At 33.9% G+C, this 22,082-nt stretch overlaps 5 protein-coding genes across 14 annotated transcripts; 1 reads left to right on the forward strand and 4 right to left on the reverse strand.

Moving 5' to 3' along the window:
• The first annotated feature begins 556 nt into the window (after positions 1 to 556).
• On the forward strand, positions 557 to 3,013 carry LOC109131157 (uncharacterized). Its single transcript, XM_087503588.1, has 7 exons — positions 557 to 578; positions 627 to 721; positions 854 to 878; positions 1,035 to 1,744; positions 1,827 to 1,985; positions 2,095 to 2,614; positions 2,715 to 3,013. Exons 1-7 carry the CDS (start codon positions 557 to 559, stop codon positions 3,011 to 3,013), a joined length of 1,830 nt encoding a protein of 609 aa, XP_087359714.1.
• Positions 3,014 to 3,186: 173 nt separating this feature from the next.
• Positions 3,187 to 4,176, reverse strand: LOC147918568 (uncharacterized). Its single transcript, XM_087505912.1, has 2 exons — positions 3,905 to 4,176; positions 3,187 to 3,788 (listed from the first exon to the last, which is right to left on the reverse strand). The coding sequence occupies exons 1-2, from the start codon at positions 4,082 to 4,084 to the stop codon at positions 3,363 to 3,365; spliced, it is 606 nt and encodes a 201-aa protein (XP_087362038.1). The 5' UTR covers positions 4,085 to 4,176; the 3' UTR covers positions 3,187 to 3,362.
• A 683-nt stretch (positions 4,177 to 4,859) lies between these two features.
• LOC104745301 (uncharacterized) lies at positions 4,860 to 8,181 on the reverse strand. The gene is made up of 2 exons (XM_087505913.1): positions 7,861 to 8,181; positions 4,860 to 7,555 (listed from the first exon to the last, which is right to left on the reverse strand). The coding sequence occupies exon 2, from the start codon at positions 7,547 to 7,549 to the stop codon at positions 6,560 to 6,562; it is 990 nt and encodes a 329-aa protein (XP_087362039.1). The 5' UTR covers positions 7,550 to 7,555; positions 7,861 to 8,181; the 3' UTR covers positions 4,860 to 6,559.
• On the reverse strand, positions 5,000 to 6,547 carry LOC104772307 (protein FAR-RED IMPAIRED RESPONSE 1-like). The gene has a single exon (XM_010496938.2). The coding sequence runs from the start codon at positions 6,545 to 6,547 to the stop codon at positions 5,000 to 5,002; it is 1,548 nt and encodes a 515-aa protein (XP_010495240.2).
• A 7,906-nt stretch (positions 8,182 to 16,087) lies between the features above and the next one.
• LOC147918569 (uncharacterized) lies at positions 16,088 to 20,793 on the reverse strand. 10 transcript variants are annotated; one of them, XM_087505099.1, is made up of 19 exons: positions 20,586 to 20,793; positions 20,237 to 20,268; positions 20,010 to 20,081; positions 19,859 to 19,917; positions 19,725 to 19,774; positions 19,592 to 19,629; positions 19,375 to 19,442; positions 19,213 to 19,271; positions 18,978 to 19,046; positions 18,815 to 18,860; positions 18,674 to 18,723; positions 18,513 to 18,568; positions 18,328 to 18,393; positions 18,117 to 18,230; positions 17,880 to 18,019; positions 16,948 to 17,062; positions 16,687 to 16,829; positions 16,517 to 16,601; positions 16,088 to 16,432 (listed from the first exon to the last, which is right to left on the reverse strand). In XM_087505099.1, exons 1-7 carry the CDS (start codon positions 20,776 to 20,778, stop codon positions 19,419 to 19,421), a joined length of 468 nt encoding a protein of 155 aa, XP_087361225.1. In that variant the 5' UTR covers positions 20,779 to 20,793; the 3' UTR covers positions 16,088 to 16,432; positions 16,517 to 16,601; positions 16,687 to 16,829; positions 16,948 to 17,062; positions 17,880 to 18,019; positions 18,117 to 18,230; positions 18,328 to 18,393; positions 18,513 to 18,568; positions 18,674 to 18,723; positions 18,815 to 18,860; positions 18,978 to 19,046; positions 19,213 to 19,271; positions 19,375 to 19,418. The 10 variants fall into 10 exon arrangements, with proteins under 10 accessions (XP_087361225.1, XP_087361226.1, XP_087361230.1 ...); XM_087505100.1 differs by having other exon boundaries at positions 17,764 to 18,019; XM_087505104.1 differs by having other exon boundaries at positions 19,569 to 19,629.
• Positions 20,794 to 22,082: the final 1,289 nt, after the last annotated feature.

Here is a 22,082-nt window from a genome sequence, read left to right on the forward strand (position 1 = left end):
TCTATAAAACCTTGTAAAAGATGGAATATTACAGACCCAACCAAACAATTCGACCCAAATCCAATAAAACGGAGCATCCGAACAAAAGATCCGGTAAAGAACCCTAAATCCCTAAATCGCGAAGTCTAACTCGTCTAACTGTCAAAAAGGAAAAAGAAAAATTTCTCTGGGGAAAAAAAGGAGCCCAGCTTTTGCATCTACTCGAGCATTCGATCTACTCCCATCGAGTTTCGAAGCTCATCTTCTCCCGGTTAGTAGACTCCATCGCCGACAATTCCCCCAGGACGATTAAATTGGAATTGGTAAAATCATTCGCTTCCCTTCATCTTGTTAGTCGTTTGGTTGTTTGGTTTGATTAAAAGAATTTTGGTTGTTTGGTTCGCATCTTCAACATTTGGTTGTTTGGTTTGCACCTTCATCTTGTTAGTCGTTTGGTTGTTTGGCTTGATTAAAAGAATTTTGGTTGTTTGATTCGTATCTTCAATTACTTTGGTTGTTTGGGTTGATTAAAAAAAATTTAATCTAGTCGTTTGGTTATTCTTGTTCAGTCTCAGCAATGGATATTGTGAAAGATGATGGTATAGTTTATGACTAAACAACCGAAGCCACCGTTGATCCTGTGATAGCACCTCCCAGCGAAGGAGGGGAAGCAACAACTTCTACCGAAGAGGGGAATACAAATGAATTGCATGAAGAGGAGGAATCAGAACCCGATGAGCAGGTAGATACATTTAAGCAAGTGATAAGTGTGAAACAAATTTACAAGAAATGATGGTTTGAGAAAAAGTATAGTTAGAGAAAATTCGGAGAACTATAACAAGTAAGTAAGTAAGTCTGTCTATGTGATTTGCAGGATAGTGATGATGCTGATAATGATGGTGATGATGATGGTGATGATGCCGGTGATGATGCTGATAATGATGGTGATGATGCTGTTGAAAATGATGCTAATGCTGCTGAAAATGATAGGGATGATGCTGATAACGATGGTGATGATGGGGGTTATGATGATATTTATGAAGATGTTGAGGAAGATGAATCCCAACCACCGCCGCCAGAGGTGTTCTTTGAGGAAACTTATTACAACAAGGGTTGTAAGATAGGAAGCAGGTTTCTTGTGACTCAGACAGTAGAATACATAGAGACATTTGAAGAAGAAGTCAGTTGGTTCAAGAAGCATTCTCAATTCAAGCATGTATTCCACATGCCTAGGGAGCCAAACCACATGGTGCAAGGTATGTGGATGCTTCTGCTTCGTACAGCTTCTACGAACATGGATAGAGAGTGTTGGTTTGTAGTGAATGGAGTGCCTATTAGGTACTCTTTGAAAGAGCATGCATTGTTAACCGGGTTTGACTGCCATGAGTACCCACCGAACTACAAAAAAAAAATAGGGGGCTGGGAATTTGCAAGAAGGATGTTTAAAAGGATTGAGAAAATTAAAATTAAAGATGTGGAAGCGAAGCTGAAGAAAATGAAGAGTAAGAGCTCAACTGATAGAGTGAGGATGACTATCTTGTACTTCCTGTGCAAAGTAGTAAAAGCTAGTTCTAAGGATGATGGAAACATAGATCCGTTCCTTCTACGTGTTGTTGATGACTTAGAAGCTGTGGAGAAATTTCCTTGGGGGCGTTATTCATTTGATGAGTGTATGAAAGGGATTCGGAGGGTTATGAAGAACATGAAAAGGTCGGTGAAAGAAAAAGCACAAACTAGCTTTTGTGGATTCATTGTTCCTCTGGAGGTAATTTTCAGTGAATTTTTTTACTTCTTTTAATGTGATTGTCGTATGATTTAACACTCACACATTGTAACTTTATTTGTAGATTCTGGCATTTGAGTGTATTCCACATCTTGGAGACAAATTTAGAGAAGTTATACCGGCAGAGAGGGATTGTCCAAGGATGTGCAAGCACAAGTTCACCGAAAGTTGCATGAAAGGTTTTACCTTGGAAGAAATTAATGCAGCAGTTGGAAATAAAACGGCTAGATTTTGTATAGACAGTTTTTGAACTTTGTGTTGATAGTTTAATTAATCATACGATATGTTATGTCATGTGTTTGAATCTAAAAAAAAAATATTTGCATTTTCAGGCTATTATTAGCATCTTGGAACCAGACATGGATGAGAAACATCTTTTGACGCACATAATAGATGATGGTTTTGATGATGGGATAGGTGTAATTGACCCACTTGTTGATAGTTGGAGAGACCGTCTAATTGTACAGAAGAAGAAGATATGGTGGAAAGGGCTGTACAAACTGGACTTGGCTGGTAGAAGTCTCATTCAAGTCCCTGAGACTGCAAATGAAATCCCAGAAATTGGAAATGAAATCCAGGATATGGGTGCATCTATTAGGTCATTAAAGGAAGCGATGGAGAAAGGGTTTGAGGAAATCACGAACAAGCTTGCTGGTTTGAATGATAGAATGGAGTTTGTTGAAATGTATGTATCATCGCAGTTAGATAAAGAAGCTGAAAGAGTAATATATTGTCAGGACACGCCAATGAATTATGGTCCGAGAACGCCAACAACTTGTGGTCAGGAGAAGTCACATGACAACGGAATTGTTCAGGGGACGCCAAATGACCCCGTCTCTGCAAAGGCTCATGGTATGATCGAGTACTTTGGTTAAGTTTATCTGTTGGTGGAAATATGTGTTATGGGTTTACTTGTTATTCTTAATAGTTGTCTGTTACCAAAATTATGCAGAGGGTCAGGAGAAGAATCAAGAGAAGGGGAAAGAGAAGGATCAAGAGAAGGAGAAGGAGAATGAGAAGGATGAAGAGAATGAGAATGAGAAGGATCAAGAGGAAATGGAGGAAGAAGTGGAAATTGAGGAACAAGAGAAGATTAAGGAGCAAGAGAAGAAGAAGGTGAATACGAAGAAGAAGGGTAAAGAAAAGAATGACAATGTCACTTTAATAGAAACTGGGAAGAAGCGAAGAAGGGCACCATCCAAGCTGCTCAAGACACCATACACAAGAGGTGGGAAGCAACAGCGAAAGTAGGATTGTGTGTATTTCGAAAGTTGGATTTTATTTGAAAGTCTTCGAATATTTTTAATTGGTATTTTGGTGTTATTTAGGTACAACTATTTTCTTAAGAACAACTATGTGTATTTTAGTTCAGACAACTGGTATAATTTGGTACAACTACAATATTAGTAATTTGAAACAACTAGTGTTATGTGGTACTACACCGAAACGAAACTCCACTACACAACATGGTCTTACATAGTGCTCATGAAAGCTTAAACAACATAGTCTTATAAAGCTTAAACAACATAGTCTTAGACAGTTATACAACATAGACTTAGACAGTTATACAACAATGTCTTAGAAAGTTAGACGCACACAATTACCACTTAGCAAGTAACTCCTTTAGCTTATGAATCTCAGATTCTTTCTTGGCTAAGCGCTCTTTCAGATCACCAACCTCAATACGCATAACACGGAGATGCTCACGAAATGCGTCCATCGCATCACCACCTCCAAAACGGTACAAGCGTACAATAAGGTCATTCTCCTCCTTAACATGTGCCATGTTAATACGCATAACACGCATTGACTCAGAAAGTGCCTCCAAAGTAGGCATCTGCTTAATTTGCTGACTCTGCTCCTCCTTAAGGGAATCAAGTTCAAGACGCATACGACTCAATGACTGACGAATGGACTCCATTCCAGGATGATTAACACCACACTGGGTCCTAATTTCGTGCCACAACCTGAGAAACTCTTCATCAATAGCATCATCCCACCACTTAGATAAATGTCCTCCACCCACCTATACTCAAATTTTGAAAAAACGGAACACAACATAATTCAACACAACATTACTAAGAAAGCTCAATTACTAAAGTAAAGTAAACTTAATACAATTGCAATACAAAACAGCGTTACCTCACTCTTTGGGCACTTGTAGTATTTTCTGCCTTGATTCTCCCCAGTAGCACACACTTCTCGTTTCATCTGTTCGCCACAGAAACATATGGTTGGAACTCCATAATTACCGTCCGCTCTTGCACCGCCACTATCGAAGCTTGCTTCAGTTTTGGAACTCTCAGTGTAGCTGATTGGCATGGTTAATTATCGAAACCTGAAATCGGCGACGGCGTTACTTCGTTTGTTCGAAACCCTAGATCTACTTTTGAAATTGTGAAGAATTTGAGAAAATGAAATTATGAAATTGTGAAATAGGAGAGCGGAATAAATATATTGTGGAGATAATATTAAAATACAGTTATCTTTACTCATAGGAGAGCACGTGTCTATTTCTTCAGAAATGTCGGCGGAATAATATTAATATACAGATATCTTTACTCATAGTTGTACTTAAGTGTTCAGTTGTTCCGACACTAACATAGTTGGAATTTAATAGATTTTCGTGTTTTTATAGTTGGCCTTTACTTAAACTTTAGGGATTCAAGTTGGCCAAATTTTGAATATTGATAATTTATCAGTTAAGAGGTTCTGGTTGGAAAATTTTAACGATATCGTAATTTTCCCGTATTTTGTTGTAAAATGATATGAGAAGAACAAAGAGTCCCATATACTTTGAAGAGAGGTTCATATGAAACAATACAATAGCTTGTATTAAGAAAAAATAAAAATAATTGTCACTATATTTTTTTCATGTTATGGATTTTTTCTTACTTCTAATTTATCTTAATATCAGCAATACATACTTGAGATAGCAGACGTTGATACACATCAAATAAACATATTGGTTTTACCAGTTGAACCTTTTAGTTGTACCTGTTGAACCTGAAAGTTGATCCAGTTGAACCTTATTATGCATTAAACCCATTAATAAGTGTTATTCTTAGTTGTCTCCAGATGAACCTGGTTTTCTGAATTACCACATCAAAACACATACATAAAATGAAGAACTTAGTTTGTCAAAAGTTACAATTGGTTCTACGATAAACAACACAAAACAGAGCATTCCATAAAAGACAAATACATAAAACAAAGTGCTTAGGTGTCCTCAGTTTGTTAAGCAAGATTTGGAGGCTGCAGAAACTTTTCCAAATTTATGCCAGGTTTAAACTTCATTTGCCTCCTCCTCTTACGACGACGTTCCGCAATAGAACGGAATCTCTTTTCTTGTGTTCTTCCACCACCAGTTTTAGTGTACTCTGGCGGCTTAGCCATTAATTGTCGAATTGCAGCAGGAACATTCCAGTCAGACTCATGGGGCACAACATAAATTGTTCTGTAATATGCCAATGCCCACGTCTCAATCAAGTAATATATTGAGCAGAGATCATGCATTTCGATATGCACTCTTCTTACTTCTCTCCTCATGAGATTTCTGAGCGCGGCCATGGCATGGACACATGGGTACTTGTCGATATCAAAACATCTGCAAGAACAACTTTTCATTTTCAAGTCCACCAAATAAGTCTTCCCATCCAGACCTATGACGTTGTACTCAAGGTGGTAGCTGTTTAACTCAATCACTGTTAAACGTACTGCAATTTCACAACGGTCATGCAATTCATTATCCACAACCGGCACCAGTTTCCTTGTGTTTGATGCACCAACAGAATCTTTCCTATATTTGTTGAACCATTCAGAAAATTTCTCAATAATAGTATCAATCATAGGCAACAAATGGGTCTTCCTTGCTTCAACAAACACACTGTTCATTGATTCGGCTGCGTTGCTTGTGTCAATGTTGTACTTATCTCCTTCAAAATGGCATCTTGCCCATTTATCCAACCCAATCTTTTCATCTAAATATTTAGCGGCATTAGGAAACCTCCTTCTAAAATCCATAAACTCTCTATCGAAATCATTCTTAGTATAAATATGAGCGCACTCCTTGAATTTATCTGAAGCTATATCCTTGTCGGTCTTGACATATTCTCTGAGGTTTTTACTTAAATGATATATACAGTGAGCATGCCTTGCACTTGGGTACACCTCCGAGATGGCATATATTATGCTTTTATGCCTGTCACTTATAAAAACCAATTCAGGATCATCCGGTACGACGGTTTTCAGTTTGTTGAAAAACCATGGCCAACTAACATGATTCTCAGTATCAATCACACCAAACGCAATGGGGTAATGGTGATGATTAGGATCCTGAGCTGTTGCGAAAACCAACATACCACCATACACAGTCTTCAGATGTGTTGCATCAACAACTATTACCTTTCTCATTGCCCTAAACCCTTCAATGCAAGCCCCTAAAGCAATGAATAAGAATTTGAACCTTTTTTCTTCGTCCAACTCGACACTTGTTATTGTCCCAGGATTCACCATTCGTAACATGTGTAGATAAAATTCCAAATTCTTGTAGCTTGTTTCAGGACTCCCTCGCACATCTTTAACATGTTGTTTTTCCCCTCTTAAGGCGGTGGAGTAGGAACAATGCAAACCCAGTCTACCTCGAACTATACTCATGATGTTTTTAGGAGTCGGGGTATCAAATATACCTGGATAATCTTCATGCAAAACAGATGCTACTAGTCTTGGTGTGCCTTTTTGTTTGATATAGCTTGTACTGTCTTCAGACCGAGAGCATGTGTGCATGTTTCTATGTACTCAAACACTCCAAAAATCAGAATCCTTAATTTTTCCAGCTCGCAAATACCATTCACAACCTTTTGAAGCTTGACTACATTCCACCATAAGATGCTTCGTGTCAGACGCAACTGTCTTCACACCATAACAGTGCTTATTTGCAGCTTTGTTAAGCACATCCCATACTGCCTCTTTAGAAGAAAATTCTTGAAATATTTCAAGACCTGTACCATCATCCCATTCTTTATAAGTGTGACTTACTTCTACATGACGTGGAGGCTCATCATATTCAAGCCTACCAACCTCAACGACATCCACATTACCTATCAGGTTATCCACATCCGCTACATTCTCAGAATTTCCAATAACAACATTTTCAACAATCTCCATTCTCTCAACATTCTCCATTCTCTCAGCATTCTCCATTCTATCAGCATTGTCCATCCTATCAAAATTCTCCATTCTATCAGGATTCTCCATTCTATCAGCATGCTCCATTCTCTCAGCGTTCTCCATCGGATGTTCAATATCCGTTTCTTCAACTATAGGCTCTACAATAACCGGCTCTTGTTGTAATGTTTCCCCCTCTCTAAAAATAGTAATGATTCCTGCATTACACTGTTGACCATCAACACTCTCATAATTTACGCCAACAGAACTTCCCCGCTCCGCTCTTGACAGTTGCTCGACACCATTTACCACCTCCACATGCAATACTGGTTTAAGTCCATCTGTGTCCAATGACGTTAAAAATACATATACATCATCGTCATCTTCAATATTTGACTCTCTCCGAGCTTTAGATTGACGGTAACTCAATTTCAGCTTTCCACCGGCTTCATTTATTGCGCTCTTCTTCCGTATCTTATCTACTAACACAGAATATGTTATCTTCTCCAAAGATGCCGTCTTAAACAATATAGCATATAGTAGATTCTTGGAAATCCACTCATGCTCTGAATAGTATCCGCCAATGTCATAATGTACACTTGTGTGGTTATTCTTCTTCATGGCCTCCTGGAAATATAACCATATAAAAGACAATTACAAATCCAAAGTTGTACCGGTTATATCATTTGTCCTTAAATCTTACATTTGTACCAGTATTTTCAGTTATCCTATACTCTGCCGCTCCACTAAAATTGGTCTACTCAGATATGAGATTCTCTTGATTCAACACGATTCAAACACTACATAACAATGCAATTACCTAATCGTCTCTTTAAACCGAATCTATCAATCCAATGTACATACCCAAACAGCAAATGCCAAGATCTAATGAGCCCCCAAATTTTAAAAATGTACAAAACCGAATCACTTACATGAATTAAACGCCACAGACGAGAGTATAAGAAGGACGCGGCGGTTATTATGTCGAAGGCAGCCGTCGAGCAAGAGTAATGGAATGAGAGCTGCTCCGAATCGCGAGCTTCCGTTTTAAAAGAGCTTCTCCGTCGACCAGAGGAGCAGCGTTCGCGATAATATTTCCAGGTGCGTCGACAATTTTGTTTGTTTTCGTAAATTCAACAATTATTCATTAAGGATAAAATGGGGATATCACATTTTGGGTGATATGCAGACTCTCAAGTGGTACGCAAGATCAAAATTTTCCCGTAAGTGGCATTCCAGCAATAAATTCCTTGAACAGCGTGATGGAAGTTGACCACACAAAAAAAAAAAACAGTGATGGTCTGGATTGCATATTTTTTTAGTATGATATGTGAACTATTATACATCTTATAAATTTGCCGTTTCCAACATAAACTGTTCATCTTATATAAAAACCGGATCATCCAATATAAATTACACTACACCTGTTTAATTGTATAAATACTTAGATTTTAGCATACACGGTAATTAATCCAGGTTTAAATACTGGATTGGATTTACTTTTTTGTTTGTCCATGTATTGACATCTCGTTTGCTTACACAATGAAAGAATGGTATTCTCGGGTTCTCTTAGAGGTAAATAACTTGACATCTAAGCCACACACACTTCGACGGCACACCACGTTCACCTACGTCACCGGATGTGATCGAACTTGAACTCATCAGAAAAGAAAGAGGTTGAGAAATCGATTTGGGGATTTCAAAACTAAAACCTAGAAATCGATTTGGAGATTCTTATTTCCTTCATTGTTTTGTTGTTTATAAGACGTCGACGTTTTGGCTAAACGGAAGCCGTTAACGGTTTGTTAACCCCGTCTATTAGCTTCTAACAGATACTTAACCGTGTGCCTAAAACAGGGAGATAAAAAAAAGTTCCCTATTTTTTGGATAAATCAACCTAAAGTTTTTGTCCTAAATTTAAAAGTTGGGGATTTTTATGGTATTTTTCTCTTTCTTTTTACTTGTTTTTTTCTATGTGGTGATGAACATATTAAAAACAAATTAATTACATAATTAGGATGTACACATCTGACACAGGTGTGGAGCATGACCAATAAGAGTTTGTAAGTCTTGATTGAGGGGACAGGTTGTGCTAATTTGCCTGTCCAACGAGTAAATATGACACCACACAACGTTCTGATTGCTTTTTTTTTTCCTTCAAAGATTGATTAACATATCTTTGTTTTTTGAAATTAAAATCACGACATATGCAAACAAAAAAATCTACAACTTTGGAAATGCATTGAAATGATTTGATTTTTATATTTATTAATCATAGATACTTGTATATGATAATTCAACACAATTTGTAAATGAAATCAAAGAAAAATAATAGAAGAATCATAATTTAAAATCTTAACAAAAAACTTTAAACTATAACAATTTAAACAATCATATGGTATAATATCAAATCGTAGGGGTTGTTATTGGATGAATGATTTGTAAATCTATATAGAATTGTAAATTATGAAAATCAAAACATATGAATTTTGAAATAACATGTTTTATTCTTGGTTTTTAATCCTATATTTTTTACTTTCAAATCCATTAAGAACATAATATGGATTTTGAAATCCAAAAACAAATCATTAAATGAACATTATGAAATTTTAACAAGTATTTATAAATCATAGAACCAATAACACATAATTTTGATAATTATTTTAAAATCAGTGATTATATAACACAAGCTTTTTGTTTGAATTTCTAAATCTATAAAATTATAGAACCAATAACCCCCTTTTATTTTTAAAGTTTGATTAGTTAAAAAATTTAAAAAATAAGTATTGATTTTCATACATAATTAATTAGAGAGAAAATGAAATAATTTTTATGAATACTAATAATTATTTTTAAAAATTTATTAGTTTTAAGACTTAAATTAACATTTGTATGCCCTTAATGAGAAATTTAAAATAATCTTAAAACTAATGACTGATGTTCATATATTTTACCTTGTTTTCCCTTAGTTTATTTACATCTTTTGCATCTTTTGCTATCCATTTAAGCCATTATTGTGTAGCTTTAGGACTAATCATGCATTAGAGTTTAGTTGCATTGCATTTGCATCTTTTCATGCACAAACAGGTGATTTTGGAGCTTAAGGAGCATGGAAGCAATGGAGAAGAGATGTGGGGCAATCATGAGGAGGAAACAAGGGAGTTAAGGCTGAAACAACAAGGTCAGGAGTCCAACTCGACCGCACACTCGACCAGACACTCGACCGTGTGCTGAGGAGGACTCGACCGAGTGGAGATTGCACGTGAGAAGCCAGCTCGACCCCTAGCTCGACCGAGCACAGGTCGAGTTGACCGAGCCGTTGACTACTTTGACTTTTTCTATTTTTAGGGCTTCCACCTTCCCCACTATAAAAAGCCTTGTACCTGCAGCCACCAAAGAGTCCAGCTTTTTAGATATTCTCTGAACCTAGTTTTTACCTTTTTTAGCTTTATTCCTTTTGCATTTTTATTTTTAAGATCTTGTACTTTCTTAAGAAAGAAGACTAGATTCTTATATTTTGTTTGTTTCATAACTTTCAAGATATTGAGAATTTGAGTTTGATTCCTTCTCTAATATTAAAGATCTCTGTTTTATCTTTCTAATAATGCAAGTTTCAATAATTTCTGGGTTTTTGATTTGTTTCATCATGTCTTGTTGTGAGTAGTCTTCTTAGGATCTTGACGATGGGTTAGGATGGATTGATCTTGTGGTTTATTTGATTTGGTCAAGCTTGATTGTTGTAGATCTCTTCTAGGCTAGATGTTCTTAATGCTGATCCTATATCTGAGAGGGTAGGATCTGATCTCAAGCTTCTTAGCATCACACCAATGTTTAAGAAGCATAGATAAGGCTAGATCTAGAGCTTACCATTAGGCTTGCTAAGAGATTAGAGGTCTTGTCTGGTTTGAGATGTATTGCTTAATGCATGTTTGTGTAGATTCTTTACTGTGTGAGAACAAGTCTAGAATTGCATAGGTTTGATTGTTTCTTGACCATGAGAGTGGGAGAAACTTGTCTTAGATTAATATGTCTAGAGGTTAGCTCAAAGTTTGCTTGAGATTTGTTGACCAAGTTAGATAACCACAATGATTAGTTCATCCCATGAATCCATCCTCAGGACCTTCTTTGTTTATTGAAATCTTAGTCTTAATCCTGTTGCTAGCTTGTTGTTTGATTGGTTTTAGCATTACTCTGTTTTTATTGCATTGCTCTGTTTCTGCGTCTAGTCTAGCTCGACCACCCACTCGACCTACACTCGGTCGAGTGCTGCTCGAGTTCATCCCCAGAACTTGTGTTTATGATTTGTGCTTGTCTTGTTTCATTCCTGTTTCATTCCAGTTGCATACATTTAGTTTTCAGATCATTAATTGTCTTGCATTAGTTCATTAGTAGTAGTCTCTGTTTCTGTTCTTGCTTTATCACTGTTTCAATCATTCAGTTTCATTTGCATCTAGTTGTTAGTTCTTGTAGTTTATCTTCTGCATTTTACATTTTCATCTTAGGATTGTTAGTGACAAACAATCTTTACATTTGTCTTAACTTAGATTCATATGCATATCTTAATTGTTCACAAACACTCATTTAGGATTGATACCTCTTATACTGCAACAGCATAAGGGGAAATTGAAACACACATCCATCATTCCATTCATATCTCACCATTGCATACATTCATCATCACACATCCACCATACAAATATCTTGTTTCAATGACACTTGATATGAGTACTTCTTGTTTAATAGTACAAATATATAATTATATATGCTAGATAATTGAATCATTAATGCAAACTAATTTTATTGATAATGTGGGAATGAGTAATTTTAGGGAATTCTATTGTTATGCAAATTAGCAAGAGACTCCACAATTCATAGGCATGCCCTTCTCATTGTTGCCTCTAGGAGGATGAAAGATAGAACGTTGTTCTTTGTTTTGCAAAACTCTTGGTAACTTGCATGGGTGTTAAATGCTACGGAAGGTTAATTATTGAAACTTAGCATGGTTTATGTAAAAATGTTTCAGGGAATCTACACTTTGAAGATACCACAGGGTGAGCCACCAAGAGTTAATATTAGACATGTTCTAAGTTGTGGTCAGTTAGGGTCGACAACCTGGTTATAACAACTTGGTAATCAATCTTAATAGAAACCTTAGTTTTATTTTCTTTAAACTGATAGACATATATTGTCGATAAGGCCTCAGTCTGACATTTTATTTTTCTCTATTGTGATATAGGTTAATAAAGATCGGTTCTGCAGAGTGCAGACTTAGGTAGGGTATGATTATATATCTATCATTATGCCTCTATGTATATTTTTTTGTTCATTTTGAAAAGGAATTGCATTGTTTGAAAACATTAACCTGATTTCAATTTGAATAAAACAAATAGATATTGGTCCTATGGTATGATGATCACAAAAGCTATTTCATTAGTAATTTTAGTTTTGTTGTAAATCAAGTAAAGCTTAGGATTCTGATGAGATTGAGAACTTCCAATATCGGATCAACTGTGCGTACTGCTACTATATAATTATATAATGGATAAGAACAAAGCAGTTTGTGGAAACTAATCATCATCATCATATATATATATAGCCTATAACAAAAATGCAAAGCCTGTACAGTGTAATTCTCTTTTCTTCTTCTTGGCTATCTATCGATTAAAAATAAGAAAAGAAAGCTAAATTAAGGGTCTATCTTTGGCATTAATCGTGAGCCGTATTGTCTCAAATCATACCATATATTGAATTAATTCATCCCACAACCTATATAGCTAGCTACTGATGCAACAGTGGTGACGTCACATACATTCTGTCGTTACCTCCTTACCCATGGTTAACCATTTTATTAACTATGATCAGTGAATCTCTTTTTTCGTAAATAACAGTAATATTATTCACTATAAAACTGATTTTTAACGGTTCAAAACAAAATAGCTATGAATGATTCGTTTAATCAATACAATAAAACTAGAATGTGTTGCTCTCTTTGTTTGACACATCAGCTTTTGTATTAAAGGAGAGATTGACACATCAATTAAAATGATTAACCTATCAATTTAAAATAATTAATACGTTAGCTCTAATTTTACTTACATGTAACAATGATTTTGTTTGTGTACTCTCTTTCGTTCTTCCCCTCTCTCGATGTAAATAATCTGCCAGTGGGTCTATTATTGAGTTTGATTATGAAGCCTACGCCATCTTTTTTTTTTGCTCCTCTTATAATATTTTTTCCTTTTATGTTTTTTTTTTTTTGTCTAATTCACCTTGTCGATAATAGATATACATAAAAATTAACAAACTATGATTGTTAGCATTTTGTCTTAAATGAACCATGTAAGTAAAGGTTAGAATCAAATTCAGTTTCAGTTGAAATTGAAAGAAAAGTTTTATCCTTTTTATTATTGAAAGAAAGGACGAGTTTCTCTTATGTATTGACACATCAGCTTTTTAGTTGAAGGAGAAGTTGACACATCGGTTAAAATGTTTAACAAATAAAATTATAACAATTAATACAGCTCATCTCTAATTTTGCTAACATGTCAATATTCACAATTCCAAAAAAATTAAAACTTTATAGGAAAAGGCAACGAATAATCAATCAGATGTTTTCCGGTTCTCTTTCTCTTTCAGTGACTTATATTTTCATGAACAAATCCTCTAATTTGTATTGTTTGTGACTTTAAAATTTGAGATTATATATTAAGTGAAAAGTTGATTTCGATTGAATAGTTCCTAGCATATTGCTTCGGTTGAGGGTGTATCCTGGTTTTTTAAGAGAAAACAAGTGTGGTTGGGTTCTCTTTGCTTAATAATTTGTATATGATGGTTTCAATCCATGCACGTTAAAAGCTATATTAGTATTTAATGCTTGTCCTCTATATAATAAAACTAGCAATCGACTCGCGCTACGCGCGGTAGTTTTTTTTCTACTGTATTTTCAGTTTTGTTGTTTATATTATTATGTTGGTCTATTTTTTAAAAGTGTATTATCTGTTTTATAAATTATTTCTTTGTGGGATAGTAAATGTGTGTTCTTCTATGTCCTCTAATATTTGGCGACTTTATTTTTTAGATCGTCTGTGAGAAGTTTGTTCATTATAAGAGTTGAAATCTCTTGAAGGAGAGGTCTGGTTATGTGTAGGCCTCATATTTTGGGCGTTCCTACACAATTTGATTTTCCTCTCCTAATTAGGTATGTTTTTTTTTAGTATGATATCCGAGAATATTTAAATTTAGCAAAGTCTAAACATACATGTGGTTGGTTAACAGTTAACAAAGTTTAGATAATAAGAAAGACAATAAATTCTAACAGTACCATCTTCAAGTATCGTTTGAAGTTCGTGACGCTCCTTCTACTTATGTGTGTTTGTTTTCGATGTGTTGGATAATTCTCATGTACAGTGGATCAATATCATCAATCAATTAAAGAAATGTAATTTGAACAAAATTAAGAAACTTAATACAATAATAAATTACATACTTTTACAATCGGTTCACCAAAAGAGAAGATCGAAATCCTGTAAATGATAAGAGGAGATCAATTACAATGAAGTGATCAAATGGGTTTAAAAAAGAGAAACCTGGTACGTGAGATTCTTATTTAACAATGGTGCGAACTCTATTATTTTTTGATCCTAAACCTGGTAAGGAGAAGAGAAGCAAAAGGGAAATGAGGCAATCGTTAGATTTGGAATTGTGAATAAACGTTATGGATCTTGCTGGGGTGTGGCGGAGGGTTTAAAATCAGAAGGAAAATTACAGAATTAATTGTGTTCGAGTTGTTACTAAATAAGAGAATAATGGTTAGGTAATTTATGATTTATGACCGTTAGATTGCATATAATCGACGGTAGATATGTATAATTTGGTGTTTCATACCTTTTTTAATTACTCAATTTTAATTATATGTTTTCGTTTCTTATTTTCTTGGTTGTTTTGTTGTTTTATATTTGTTGTAATTTCTTTTCTTCTTTTGGGCTTTCCTGGCGTGTTTTGTTTTTAAAAATATTCCAGTATGATGTTAGAATTAATAAATATATATATATATATATATATATATTTATTTTTTTTCCTTTGTTTACAAATAATAACAACTAATATATATTATACAAATTTTGAAGACAAAACATATAATTTGTATACCAAAGCGAAGTAGTTGGTAAGGAATGTTTTTGTAAATTAATTTAATCATTATTCATAAACCGTTTGCTATTTTAAGTTCAACTGTTTGCTGTATTGATCCATTATTAACCGATTTCTTTGCTGCATTTGATTTTTTATTTATTTTTAGGCATTAAATTTTTATTCTGGGTTATTATATAATTTTTTATGGTTTTGTATTATATTTGGGTTATTATGTTGTTTTGTTTTGCATTCAGTATAATTGAGTTTACTGTTTCTAATGTTTAGTCGTTTATTTGGATAATTTCGATAATTGAGATCATATATTTGTTTTGTTGTTTTATATTTGTTGTAATTTCTTTTCTTCTTTTGAGCTTTGCTGGCGTGTTTTGTTTTTTAAAATATTCGAGTATGATGTTAGAATTAATAAATATATACAAATAATAACAACTAATATATATTATACAAATTTTTAAGACAAAACATATAATTTGTATACCAAAGCAAAGTAGTTGGTAAGGAATGTTTTTGTATATTAATTTAACCATTATTCATAAAACCAATGAAAATAAGTTGTACTAAAGTGTTGGTAAATACCAATGAGTTGGTATTTTCTGTGAATATGGAAATTGTTTTCTTGTCTTCAAACTAAATAAGTTTCTAATTTTGTTATATGTGCAATTTTCTATTTACACATAATATTGTGTAGAAACTGATTAATTTAAAATATGTGTGTTTTTTTTTTTTAAACAGTATATATGCATGTTGCTTTCTTGTTCTGTCTGGATCTTTTCAGCATAAGATTTTCATAGTGTACATGCTTAATTTTATCCCTTTAAATAATAGTATTTCAGTAGAATTAACTGTTATTGAGCTCTGTTATATTGCTGGATGTGGTATGTTTTAGTAAATGTTAATTGCTATATTTATAGAATAAACCTTAAACTACTGATTATATTGTAGTTTGTTTTCGTACGTTGGAACACAATTTTGTTTGGTAACTTATGAATTTGACTTGTTAACATTAGGCCGTAGTCTTTAACCCAAACTTAAATTAAACTTTGAACAAACTATAATTCAAATACACATAATTATAGAATTTAGCAATAATAGTACGGATGGTAGACTTCCTTAGTCTCTGCAATTAAAGGAAAACATTTAGACCAACGTATTCAACATATTATTAAAAAGTTATCGCCGTTGTAAATTTCCCCCAATTTGTTGACCACCATCTAGTTTTTTTCTCTGTTCTTCTTCTCTTCTTCTCCAGTAATTCCGCTAAGATGATTTGTGCAGTACTACTACTAAGAAGAATCTATCTCTTCTTCTTCGCTTCCCTCATAATCATCATCATCTGATGACTCGTAATAATAAAGTCTAGGAAAAGGAAAGATAATCTTTAAATGTTATCAAATATGAAATTTTAATTTTAAATTTTCAATATAGATAATATGAACTTACAGTGCTAGATCTCTTGTAAATTCTTGGACTTCGTCACCAAGAAAAATATATGAACATCTCATTTGGGACATTAGACCATGATTACCTAAACAAAGAAAGAAAGTTTAGATATTATATTATACCTTTTTTGGATACTTTTGTACAATTAACTTTGAATAACAGGATAATACCTCCAAAGCAAGACGTTCTCCAAAACATTAGCATACACATTATTGGTTCACCTTCATAAGTAGGGTTTGCAATTATCCTATCTCATTTATACATAAATTCCAAACAGGTTTCACCTACTGCCATACAATTAATCTCCTTGCCACTAAAAAGGAGAAAGATGATGAGTATAATACGCTTATTTTTGAGCGTCTGATTTTGTTTAAAAAACTCTAATGAAGTACTTTTTATAACTAATTTTGAAGATAAGTTAGATTACTTACTCGATGTCAACAACCTTAAAAGGAACTACATTTTTCTGGCCATCGTATCCACCTTTGTAATCAAGGAAATTAATATAACCACGTTGTCCTACTTCCAAGACCTTCCCACAAAAATCTACAAAACCGAAAGAAAAAAATTTCGGACTTGTGAGAAATTAAGAGAATCAAATCTTCTTTATTTGGAAGTGTGTCAAATCTTTTTTATTGGACTTGGATACTTCCATGCATTGGTTCCGATTTAAAGTTTCTTTTATTTTTCCAAAGTTTTTTTATTATGTATATGTATATACAGTTCCATAAATAATTGTCAATTTTTCTTTTTAAAATTATTGTTTTTTAGTTTTAAATAAATACTAAGAATATAAACTAATCATTAAAATTACTTAAACAAATACTAAACAATTGAAAGAAATTATAACATGTCATAGAGACTAAAAGAAATTTGGCCTAAAGTAAGGAAAATGACAATGAGACAGATGCTACTCATTTCATAGGCACCTGCCAAACAGCAGCTATTTGAAGTAGTAATACTATTTGTAATTTATAATAAATGATTTTTGTTTTTCTAAATAACATAGTTACAGATAAGTACTATTGAAAAACTCAAAAGAAATGAACTAATAGTGTTGAATACCTAACTTAATATTTTCAAAGCAATATAATTATGAAAAGTTGTTGTGCGTTTTTAAATTTTCTTAAATTAAAAGACATAGTTTGAAGTTGTGTTTATTTTATGAAAGAAAAAGTGTAAAACATTTAGAACAGTAAAGATGCTCATTTTTCATGTGTTTAGGTCACATTTTTTTCCTTACTTACCTTGTTGTGTGATTTTTGGTTTACCGTTCTTTGCTCAGATGCCAAATATGAATACTGTAACTTCCATGTCAATCGTTTCTGTATAGATTAATAAGGCAGTTAATTTTATTACTGACCAATTTCTAGCAGAGCTCAACCTTTGCATCAACCCTGTTATGACAATCATCCATGAGAACCACGTTCAACATGAGATGGCCAGCTGAGAAATTGCAACACGTGGATCCGATGAGCATCTCGCCTTTGCTTGCATTAAAAACTGCAGAAAGACAAAGGATCAAAGTAAATACAGTATTAGCACAAAGATAAGTCATATAATTTGAAGATACTACACATCATTTTCTAAAACTTGTTACCTGGTCCGCAAACTTGTAGCTGTGAGTAGTATACTCCATTCCAAGGAACCCATGAGACCGCCTGAAGAAGATCAGTCAAAGGCATCGCCGATTGATAAAATCATCATCCAAAACCTGAAACAAAAAAACAAAAAGTAAATAACATGTAGCTAGAGCCACAAAAAAAACCACAGAAACAAAGTGAATATTCAAAAACAACTAATAGAGATACGTTTAGATGCTTGAGGACGATCAGTCAAAGCCATCAGTATTGATAGGTTAAAGCTTCATCCTAAACCTGAAACAACAAAAACGACAAGTAAACGACATGTAATTAGAAGGAAAAAAAAACCTAACAAATATCCAAAAACAAATAATAGAGATGCCGCAGATGCGTCTAGAGCAAGGAACCCATACAAACGCCTGAGAAGATCAGTCAAAGCCATCACTTGTCGATAAAAGCATAAACATACCTGAAATAACAGAGAGAAGAGGTTAAAATCGCATGAACATAATAAACAGAGTGACTAAAAATTATATGATAAAAATGAAAATCATGGTGACAATAATGTTCTTACCAATCTCCTAAGTACTGCATCATCCAACTCCTGTGTCATATGAGTAGAACCTGCAAAACATTGCATCCAAGTAAATGACTGATGGACCTTGTGTAGACATTATAATATCTATATGAGAACCAGAGTAAAACATATTCAGACCTCCAGGTGACAACATGTTTATCATGAGTGATCATGAATTCAACACCTAAAATTTGAACACCATTGATGCCAGAAGCAAGCAAAATAAACAACCGTCAATGTGGATTCACTTGTGCTTCTTCATATTTATATGTTAAAAGATCAAAGATAAAAAATTAATCACCTGCACATTTTACCAAAAGCTTGCAGTCTTTCAGATACTTGATTTTACCATCTCAACTTCTCCTTTTCACTGACCATATAAATCAACAAAACAATCAAACTCATCACATTAAACTCATTCCAACAACTACAAATACGATCACAACTGGTGCCCGAAAGAAGCAAAACAAAGCAGGCCGTGATAGCAATTTAAACATAGGCAAAATAAAAAAAAACAGAGATAAGGAGAAGGAAACCTGATCACATTTCCATCAAGTCCAGCTACAATAATTCAGCATAAGTGTGTTTCCACATACTGCAACCAAAAACAAAATAAGACACATGAAAACAAATCATACATTACCAACAATAACAAATCTCTGAAAGTCATTAGGGGGAAAAAGAAGATGTAACCTTACCTAAACAAATGATAGATGAGAAGATAAGATTCAACATAGTAATCTCAGTGCCTCGACCCGACGACTATCTGCATCAAATAGAGAAGATATCTTTAGCTTATATACATTAAAAATCTAACATAAAAATGTATCCAAAGAAAAACATTAGGTCATCATAAAGAACACTACAAAAAAAACAAAGGGATAGAAGAGACCGTCAAAGAGGTAGCAGACTAACAGGAAGTGACGACATATCAAAGGTGTCCTTCAATATAACTGAGACATTCACAGAACAAAGGAACTTTTGGTTTTAATAGAGAAGATGATAATAGAAAGACGTAGCACAGAAGAAACCCATAAAGATGACAGACCAGAAGAAAGATTTGGCATATCACTATACTTGTCCCGGTGCCTCCACGATCTGCATCAAAGAGAGAGAGATATATTCAGCTTTAAGCGTACCAAGAAAAACAAGTTAGAAAGGACGAAGTTAACAAGAACAAACTCGTCTAGGAAAGAATTTGAGGTGCATCTCTCATCTGAATGTGTGCACAGCAAGAACATCTGGAAAACACAACAAAAAAACAGAGGATCAACCATAGACAATATTAAATAAAACAACCGATAGGCAAAAAGATTTATAGATGCGAGGTAACCTGAAAGTTAAACTCAATTAATGTTTTTTCTTTGAACCTCCCACACAGCAATCCAGGTGCCTCAAAGAGAGACTGAGATGTTTATTCACTTATCAGTTTAGAGATAGACTTAATAGAAGCTAGTGAGGAAAATATATGAAAACAAACTCGTTTAGAAGAATATTGACCATTAGAGAAGTTGGTGAAGAAAAATTGGGAAACAGACACAAAGGAGAAGTCATACATACCTCAAACCAACACGGCCTTGAAACTCCGCGATCTAACACAAAAATTTATGCAAATAAAAACGTTAGCTGATCACAAAAATACTAAGAATAGAACAAACGAAAACTGAGACATAACATAACACATGAACTTGTGGTTGTAATAGAGAAAATGATAATAAAAAGATGTTGCGCAGAAGAAATTGTTTCCGTTTCTTTTTTGTATCAACAATTAAAATAAAGTAATATAAAATCGTGGAAATTATGAAAGTAGATAGAAAGTAGATGAATGAGATAGATGAATGAAATTGGAGAAGAGGGCATTATATAGGAATTGAAGTAACCAAAATTGAATGGTAAGTCGTGGGATTACTATTGAAAGAGAAAGCATTGAAGGCCTGATTAGGGGGTTTCAAACGTAAACAACACAATAGCTTTAGAACGGAGGACACATGAAAAGGCGACGGAGGAAACATGAAAAGGCGTGGCGCTTCAGCTCGTACAGCGGCGGCCAGTGGAGAAGACAATCGTGCACAATGGGTAAGATTTGTGGACACGCGGATCATTAGATTAGGAGCCCAGAGAATTTCATTAAAAAGGCAACGAACTGGGCTTCTAAAGAGACTATAGGATACGTGAATGGGCTTCATTAATTTGTTAAGGTCTTATTTAAACAATTGGGATGCTGACGTGGCAGCACCAGAAGTGAGAAAAAGTCAACTTTATATATATAGATAGATATGAATTTATTTTGTGTATTTAAGGTTTGTAACGTGAGTTCTTCTTATATAATAACATAATCATGAGATTTGACTATCTTTTGTGTTATTTTTTTATATTTCTTTTAAATATCTTTTTGTTTGTGTGTTTTGCAGTTCCAACTTCGCTCTTCGATTGTATTTATACATTCTTTTCCATGAAGTGGCTGGACGACCTGCTTCTTGGTGTATATTCTAATTCGTATATATAACTGCATATCTCTTATGCTAATGTCGATTTGATGTAAACGAGTGGTAGAGAGAAGTGTCACTTTTGTATACCATTCGATGTTCTGCTTGGTGCTTCTAAGTGGATTAGGCTTAACAATTGATACTCTTAAGTATTGATTTTGTGTTTAAATACTATTTTCTTTGGCCAAATTTAAATTGTTTTTTTTTTCTAAATTGTAATTAGTTGATGACTGGAATAGATTCTTTAGATTATTTACTTTACAATATTTTGGTAGAGCAAACATGGCAGAATCTCACACATGAAATTCTTTAAAATAATTTCTTTAAGATTCCAGTGTCCTTCCTATGCTTATTGATTCATCCTTTGCAAGTTGACTGCGATTCATTCTTTGGTATGTCTTTCAAGTCACAACTCACTATGGCAAGATCAGACAGTTCAAACTCGAATTTCTTCTCTCAGGAAACCAGAAAAACCGTTCATGGAGTTCAGCTCACGTCCTTAGGAAGTTATACTCTGTCTTCTTCTTGCTTAGGTCTTCTGTACTTATTTTTGTTTTCATTAGTTTGTTAAATTAGAGTAAAAAACAAGGATGTCGTAGATGTAAACAATGTTTTTTCCATAATATATTTACATTCATTCCAATAAAAAAAGAAGTAAATTGCACTATATTATAAATTGAAATCATAATAGACAACTCACCGTAATTTAGATGGATTTTTGGTTTCTAAAGACAACTCGCAATTGATGCCTTTTTGGTTTTACACGGTAGTTATTTTTTGGGAGTTGAGAGGAATAGTTTTCGAAGAAAAAAATGGGGTTTGTGTTAAGTCAAAGTCTCTGTATACATAAGAGAAGGAAGATGAAGGTGTGAATATTAGTACTGACGCGGTGGAGAACGAAGTATCATAAACCTGATTCC

This window comes from Camelina sativa, chromosome 20 (genome assembly GCF_030686135.1).
Source record: "Camelina sativa cultivar CO46 ecotype springtype chromosome 20, ASM3068613v1".
Taxonomy (NCBI): domain Eukaryota; kingdom Viridiplantae; phylum Streptophyta; class Magnoliopsida; order Brassicales; family Brassicaceae; genus Camelina; species Camelina sativa.